The sequence below is a fragment of the Callithrix jacchus genome, chromosome 10 (genome assembly GCF_049354715.1).
Source record: "Callithrix jacchus isolate 240 chromosome 10, calJac240_pri, whole genome shotgun sequence".
Taxonomy (NCBI): Eukaryota; Metazoa; Chordata; class Mammalia; order Primates; family Cebidae; genus Callithrix; species Callithrix jacchus.
In genome coordinates this window covers 37,753,561-37,762,272 of record NC_133511.1, presented here as the reverse complement: position 1 = coordinate 37,762,272, position 8,712 = coordinate 37,753,561, and the positions used below count along the sequence as shown (strand labels likewise).

The following is an 8,712-nucleotide window of genomic DNA, read 5'->3' as shown; positions in this document are numbered from 1 at the left end:
TTCTTTACTTACATATTAACTACTTCCTGATTTATCGTACTACTTAGAGAAACTGCACAAATAAGTAAAATGTTTTGCTATCTTAAAGAGTCCATTTTAACAGTTATCCTAAGATAGCCCTAAATCCTTTTATCAGAGCCGCTGAAGCCTACACAATTTGGTACGTTGTTTTGTTTTCCATCTCTGCCCAGTCTGTTGTCAGAGTGACAGAAAGGAGGAAATGAGAAGCAGGGGACCTGGACGCTTCACAATCTGGATTATCTCTGACTTTTCTCTTAAGAGTTGGTTAAGCCCAACTTTGATGTTACTGTTGGTTGCACTGTAGAAAATGGAAAGAGGAGAACTATTTTGTTCTCAAAATCTGTAAGTTATATTTATTCTTTAAGAGATTGTTATGATTAGAATTTAACCTTCGTATTCCCAAAGGATTTGATTGGCAATGATGATGTTGGTAATTATCTTCATTACTGTCAGACATGAATGTCTTCTCTTTCCAAGTTAACCCTGTTTTCTTATCCCCTTTGTCTCCCAACTTCTAGGATGTTCTTTGTACTCTGTTACAATTTTAGCAGCAAGTCAACAATTTGTATTGAGTGCCTGCTCCTTGGCTGACTCTGTTCTATGTTCTAGGGAGACAGATCTAGTGAGGAAGACACATATGTATAGAGCTTCACTAAAAGTAAAATATCTCTCCTACGATCCTGCTTTCTTCAGGCTTCCATCCCTTCAGTCTTTTCTTTCTTGGGGCAAGTTCTCAAAATGGTAGCCTGCAATAGCAGCTTCTAGTTCCTCAGATCTATTCATTATTAACCCTATTCAGTTTGGCTTTTGCCCTTGCTACTCCCCAAAACTTCCCTCCTAAAGGTGTACTATGAAGCGAACACAGTCATTTTCTGTGTGGATTTAATTCTGGCCCCTTGATGTTATATTTTCTTGGACACAACTGCTATTACACTGACCCTGATTTATCTCTAAGTCAGAAAATAGGGAAATATGGTAAATGGCTCATTGAGAGTGCATTTTCTATTATTTTCATTAATAAAATGGTTGTGGGCTTCATTTTTTAAATTTTATGTGGTATAAATTTTGATACAAATGCCAAATAAAATATTCATAAATAGAATCCAGCAATACTTTGAATGAAAGTGAGCAAATAGACTCTATTCCAGAATTAGAATGACATTTTCTATAAATAAATATAACACTAAAAAAGATACTTAAAGGCTAAACGTATAGTTAAAATTAAACAAATTATAAATGATCATTTTAATAGATGACCAATAGACTGCTAAAATCCAGCAGCGTGTGTGTATGTGTGTACTGGTTTATGTATTTTTTTGCTAGTTTGTATATGTGTATATATAAATATATAAGTTTAGATAAAAATATTTAAAGTGGAACAGAGGAATTATTTTTGAACATAATAAAGATTATAACACTAAATCAAGAACATTATGTTTACTTGTTAGAAAAATGCTAAAGCACCTTTTATGTAAGTTTATGTGGAATGTTCTTTTTGTCTGTAATGTTTCCCATTGGATACCTAGTACAGAGTAGGTGCTCAAATTTACATGACAAAATGAAAAAAAAGAAAGAAAACAGTGAAAGGACCATTGTCTTAAACTAAGCAAGTATTGTGGTAACATTTACATTTTGATTTTCAAATATCAACATGATACTTGGAGGCCATCTGGCTTTATGTTGAAGATGTTTTCTCACTGGAGTCAGAATTTTCTGACTCTAAATTTAGATTATAAAACAACAAAACCTTATAAATTTTAATTAAAATTAGCTAAAGTTCTATCATTTCAATCTCTTGTGAGAGTTCAAATAGAAATAAAGATTAAAAAAAAAAACAGTAAGATCTCTCATGTCCCCTTCATACCTGCCTTTTTTCCTTCATAAATATCTCCAGTCTTCAGTGGTTCCATTTCATCCTAGCGCCCACCTTGCCACTCCTTCTTTCTTATCCAGTTTATACCCTATTCTTAACTATTTGAACTTTCTTTGTTTTTTTTGAACTTTTTGAACATCTTTGGCTATTTTTACCCCAATCATTCTGCCTCAGCCACTCAGTAATTATTATAGTCCTGCTCCTTTACTCCTTCATGCGAATAATAATAATGCTGTCAAAGAAAAAAGTAAAAGAAAAGAGAAATTCGATTATAGAGGTGAAAGTAACTGATTTGAAGGCTAGTAGGCAAAAAGTATGGTACTGAATTCTGCTTCTTTGTCCATTGTCTAGAATCATCTTTATGGCTTTAATCAACCTGTCTTCACAATATGCTCCTTACTCAGTGCTAATAACTTGACAGGATTACAGAGAATGGCCTTTAATGATGGCCACTGAAGATTGATGGTTTTCAGCTTCACCTAAACAGGAACAGGGTTCTTTCTTATTCCTATCAATGCCTCTGCCATACCTTCTACCACACTCAATGGACTCTTACTACTTCATAAGACCTGGATGCCGTGAACTCCCTCAGGTCTCTTCCGACAAACAGCACAAACTGACACACTCCCACCCACTTGTCTTTTCTCCCCAAGGCTCAATGATGGGATATTACTTTTACTGTAGAAAGTGAAGGCCGGGCGCGGTGGCTCAAGCCTATAATCCCAGCACTTTGGGAGGCCGAGGCGGGTCGATCACGAGGTCAAGAGATTGAGACCATCCTGGTCAACATGGTGCAACCCCATCTCTACTAAAAATACAAAAAAATTAGCTGGGCATGGTGGCGCGTGCCTGTAATCCCAGCTACTCAGGAGGCTGAGGCAGGGGAATTGCCTGAACCCAGGAGGCAGAGGTTGTGGTGAGCCGAGATCACGCAATTGCCCTCCAGCCTGGGTAACAAGAGCGGAACTCCGTCTAAAAAAAAAAAAAAAGAAAGTTAAGTGAACCCATTCAGCTGGGCATGGTGGCTCACATCTGTAAAGTACTTTGGGAGGCTGATGTAGGCAGATTGAGTCCAGGAGTTCGAGACCAGCCTGGACATAGTGGTGAAATCCTCTCTCTACAAAAAATAAAAAAATTAGCCAGGTATTGTGATGCATGCCTGTAGTCTCAGCTACTTTGGAGGCTAAGGCAGGAGGATTACTTGAGACTGGGAGGTGGAGGTTGCAGTGAGCCAAGATCATTCCACTACACTCCAGCCCAGAAAACAGTGAGACCCTGTCTCCAAAAATAAATATATTTTGCTAATACGTACATAATAAAACACAATTTTGTATCGTCTTTCTAAAAGATACTGTCCCATGCTCATGGGATTTTGAACTTGTGTACATAATACATTTCTAATGGCATATACATTTGTATAACCCCTTTAGGAACCAATTTCTATAACACATTAAAAGCTATAAAAATGCATATGCCTTTTGTCCTCTTATATCTACCTCAGAGAATTTTCTCCAAGGGAATAATTCAGCTGGTTTTTATTAAATCATTACTATATTCTAAGAACCATGCCAGGCATGAGAGGTACAAAAATGTAGAGAAGACACTTAGGATGTACTCATGAAGGTGTCAAGTCATCTGGTGGAGGTTAGAAAAGGCGTCAAGGGAAGGAACTGCTTGAGGTGGCCCCAAAAGGATGAGGAGACTTAGCCAAGCATGTGCCGAGAGACAATGGTATGGTACATCACGCTTGTTTTGTTAATAATTATCTTAGCATGTCTGGGCATAGGATTCGTACAAGGAAATGTTGAGAAATGAAGTTGAAAAAACAAACTACATTAGAGAATGGTTTATATACAGGTCCAAGAACTTTGGAATTTTTCATGAAGGTGATAGGGAGCTTTTGGAGAACAACAAAGAGAAACAATCAGATTTAAATTTATCTGGTTTTGTGTAGAGGATGGCTTTTCAAATAGAGGTTGGCCAGTTTTGGAGTAAGAGGAGTTAGAGGAGCATTGTGGTAGTCCAAGCAAGGGATTTAGAGTGTCTGAGTTGAGGAAGAAGGTACAGTAGAGGAGAAATAAAATCAATATAGCTTTAATAGATTTGTGAAGAAAATGGGTTATATAATACATAGTTATTTGTGAAGGTAACATTTTAAACAACCTCATTGGAGAAAGACTAAGTTGGGAGAGATAGAAGTGAGGATGGAGTGGGGAAGAATAAGCTAAGCTTTTAATCACATGTTATAATCCATAGTATTATTGGTTTTGTTTTTTTATGTTAAGCATATAAAAAATTCCCTTCTTTTGGACACACATTTAGCAGTGGTTTTTATGGAAATACCTTCCTTTACCATACAGCTGTGTAAAGAACAAAATTTAACCAGCCATCTAATCTTTTTAACTTGAATACTGTGTTTGAAAAAATGCAAAAGCAGCAGGATTCTGTATATTAATAATAATTCAGGAAACCTTTATACTATGCTATTATACATATATAGATAGAAAGAAAGTAGAAAAGTATTTAGTTAAATGGAAGACTATAGTTGTCAGATCATTACAAACATTATATTTGTGATTTTCTTTATACTCTCATGATAAGACTTCAAACATGTCAAACAAAGAACAGAACTGTCTTCTTATTTCTCACATAAACCAGAGCATCTTCCCTCCCCTCAACCTCATGTTAGCCCTGTGTACCCTGAAAGGAAGTTGCACTTGACTGCCAAGTTGTCACTTTTAATACCTAACCATCTTGTTAAAGTCAGGCTCTTAATATTCTATCAAAGAAAACAACTTTTCCGTACTAGCAAAAAACCAAATTTTCTCCCCTTTTAGTTAGATTTTTATAAATCCTTAAAAGAAAACTTTAAGTAAAAGTGTTTGTGTGTGAGTGTGTTTGGGTCTTTGTCTTGAAGTAGTGTAAAATTTTATTTCAAATGAAGGTAAAATGAATTATGGCCTACAGTATAAAGACAGTTAAATAGCAACATAAAAGAAGACAAATAATCCCCATCAGCAGAGGTCTAAACAAAATGTTCAAATAAACCTGTTACTCTAAAATATGTAATAATAGTTTCTTGATAGTATTGATGCTAAAGAACTTTAGGATCCTGAAATTAAAACATGTTGAATTAACAAATTATATACCACATAGTGTATTATTGAGTGTATTTCTTTATTCTGTTTTACCATTAATAATCAATTTATGAGATTTTAAATTCCTGATTAAATGCATCTTCAAAGATAATTTCGAACCTCCATTGTAGAGTAAAAGTTTTTAAACAAGCTGTTTATTCTAAAAAAGACAAGTAGATATACCCTACAATCTATAATTTCAGTGTAATCTCATTTATATCTACATCTAATGATGTACTAAATGTGATTACATGGTAATTGAATAAACTTTCTTTTTTTTGAGACAGAGTCTCACTGTGTTGCCCATACTGGAGTATAGTGGCATATTCTGAGCTCATTGCAGCTTCGACCCCCTCCAAACTCAAGCGATCTTCCCAGCTCAGGCTCCCAAGTAGCTGGGGCTACAGGCATGCACCGCCACACCTGACTGATTTTTGTATTTTTTATAGAGACAGGGTTTCACCATATTGCCCAGGCTGCTCTCAAACTCCCGGGCTTAAGCGATCTGCCCACCTCGGCCTTGCAAATTGTTGTGATTACAGGTGTGAGCCACTCCGCCCAGCTAAATGAACTTCTTTCAATCCAAAATCTTTAAAAACAGAAAACTCATTAAAAACAGAAAATTGTTCTGACAATTTAATAATGTCAATTAAAACACAAATAAGTTAGAGAAATTACTCATATTACAACAACTTATTTAAGGAAAGTTTAATTTTATAAAATAAATTTCAAATGAATAGATGATTAGAATAACCAAAATATACCTCTTTTTCTCTGACAATCTTCTTGATACACAGATGACTCTGCATGGTTTTCCTAGTGGGTTTTTTTGTAACCAGTAAGTAAACTACTAAGTAAATAATAAACTGTATTCCTAACCATTCGAGTTATATTGATATTTGATTGTTTAGTATTTGAAAATGTACTTTCCGACTATAGATTAAGGGATCTGTTGAAACATTTACTTCATCTACTTTCTATTAGTGAAATATAACCTTTTTATTTCATTTTCTTATATTCATGGCTAAGAAGGCAATTTGTTACTGAGTACTCAAATATCTGTGTAATAAGGCTGAGCACAGTGGCTCACACCCATAATCCCAGCACTTTAGGAGGTCGAAGCAGATGGATCACCAGAGGCCAGGAGTTTGAGACCAGCCTGGCCAGCATGGTGAAACCCTGTCTCTACTGAAAATCCAAAAATTAGCTGGGCTTAGTGATGCCTACCCGTAGTCCCGGCTACTTGGAAGGCTGAGGGCGAAGCAACACTCGAACCCGGGAGGCTGAGAGGCTGAGTTGAGATCAGGCCATTGCACTCCTGTCTGTCCAAGAGAGTGAGACTCCCTCTAAAAAGAAAATTGTGTAATGCATGATGATATGTAGTCTTCTTATCTGAGCTCATGATTTCTTTATTTTTATTTTTATTTTTTTTGTAAGAGATGGAGTTTCATTCCTCTTGCCCAGGTTGGAATGCAGTGGCATGATCTCAGCTCACTGCAACCTCTGCCTCCCGAGTTTAAGCAATTCTCCTGCCCCAGCCTCCCAAGCAGCTGGGGTTATAGACACCTGCTACCATGCCTGGCTAATTTTTGTATTTTTAGTAGAGACAGGGTTTCACCATGTTGGCCAGGCTGGTCTCGAACTCCTGATCTTATGATCCATCCACCTCAGCCTCCCAAAGAGCTGGGATTACAGGCATGAGCCACCATACTTGGTCCAGAATTTTTTTACATAAAAATGTTTGCCACTCATATACTAGTGTGGGCACATACTAATTATTCCACACAAAAAATCATTACATCATTTGCATGAGGCTGTAATTATATTTATCAGATAGCACTGACACTCATCCACTAAAGATGTAAACCATTGTTCTTGACCCAATGCTATCATTAGAGATATGAAAATCCATCTGGAGGAAAATTTAGAAGAAGAGCGCCAGATATTACTGCAACAACAAAAAATATGCCGAAATCGAGCACGTAAATATTTTGTGGAGTCAAATCGGAGAAAAAAGTAAGTAATTGCACTTTATTCAGAAGTATAGAAATTCAAAGTCAATATAAAGTAATAATTTCTCCACTTTGTAGCAATTTATGAATCTAAGTCATGGCAGTGTTATCTGTGAAACAATGATCAAGATTTGTGTGGCCTTGTAAATTTTATTATTGGTTTCCTTCCCAAAGCCACAAGGATGGTGGTATATTATCTAGTTCTCTGACCATAACTATCATTTTTTCTGTCATAGAACAGCTTATTGCATTGTCATATAAACTTTTTTAAAATGACTGTGAAATGTATTATTTTCTTTGTTTTTTGTATTATTTCATGATGATCTTAAAATTACAATTTAATATTTAGTCGCTATCAGTATATGGTTTGATTTGTTATTCACTTCTATGTAATTGTTCTATATCTGCCATTTTTCATTGGTTAAATCAGAAAAATTGAAAAAATAGAAGTAATGGTGTAAAAATTGGGAAAATAAGAAAAATGGTAGAAATACAAAAAACAGTAGAAGTGGTAGAAATGTTTTATAAATGAATGCTGGAAAAGAGCTTTCTAGGAAAAACTAGAAACTATAGTGAAGTAAGAATACAAATTGTTCAATCACTGCTTAACATTTTTCAGGATGTTTTTTAAATATTAGGTTTATATCAGACAGAGCAGTTATGCTATCTTTTAATGGTTGTTTTGCTAACTTGTTCATATTTCTACAATACAAGAAGAGCAGAAAATCCCTAGAGTTTATTAACTACATCACTGGGCATATATTGCAAATCCCATTGGGGGAATACAAAATTGTTTACTATAATTTTTGTCTGGCATTATGTTTCTCTTTAGATTAACTTTTTTATTGTCTGATGTAGTTGAAATTATTTGCTGAAATTTATTATTTTATTTTGTAATTTTATTTTGTATATATGTGTTTCGGTTTTTCTCCTACCTTTGGGCTCCTAATAACTATAAATGTTGCGTTCAATAAAGATGAATAATCATATGTTGAAAGGATAATGGACTTTGGAGTCAGAGATCTGGGAAATACTAGGTGTATGAACTAGAGGAAGTCTGTTTAATGTCTTTAAGCCTCCGTTTTCTCATTTATGATTGGCATTAATAACATCTGTTTCAAGGGATTTTTGTGTAGAGCAGAAAGGGTGGAAATAAAATGGAATATTTGAGAATACATGTAAAAATATCAGTGTCTAGCTCATAGACTTCTTGCTTATTTTTTATTCATAAATTAATGTTTGTCAATTGTTTTACAATAATCGACATGCTTTGTGTAATAGCAAGCCTTATATGGAGTTTGATTCATAAAGTTTCTATTTGTATTCTCTCATCAAATGTGATAATTTGATGTAGAAAATAACAGAAAAGAAATTTTGGGTTAAAATTCTAAGAGGCAGGACATTTTCCAATACAATTTTATTGTGTTTTATTTTTGTTACCCTAAAAGTGCAGTTTCAGCTTTCTGCATATGGCTAGCCAGTTTTCCCAATACTATTTATTAAATAGGAAATCCTTTCCCCATTGCTTGTCTTTGTCAGGTTTGTCGAAGATCAGATGGTTGTAGGTGTGTGGCATTATTTCTGAGGCTTTTTTTTTAATTGTACTTTAAGTTCTGGGGTACATTTGCAGAACATGCACGTTTGTTACATAGGTATACGAACGCCATGG

The 8,712-nt window shown here is 35.1% G+C and overlaps 1 protein-coding gene across 21 annotated transcripts in view; it reads left to right on the top strand.

Annotated features, from left to right (window-relative positions):
• Positions 1 to 8,712, top strand: part of CEP126 (centrosomal protein 126) — a 134,823-nt gene that overhangs the window by 703 nt on the left and 125,408 nt on the right. For all 21 annotated transcript variants that reach the window (XM_054241782.2, XM_078339898.1, XM_054241776.2 and 18 more), the window contains exon 2: positions 6,928 to 7,047. In XM_054241782.2, the coding sequence (XP_054097757.2) occupies positions 6,928 to 7,047 (120 nt within the window). The remainder of the gene's footprint in view (positions 1 to 6,927; positions 7,048 to 8,712) is intronic.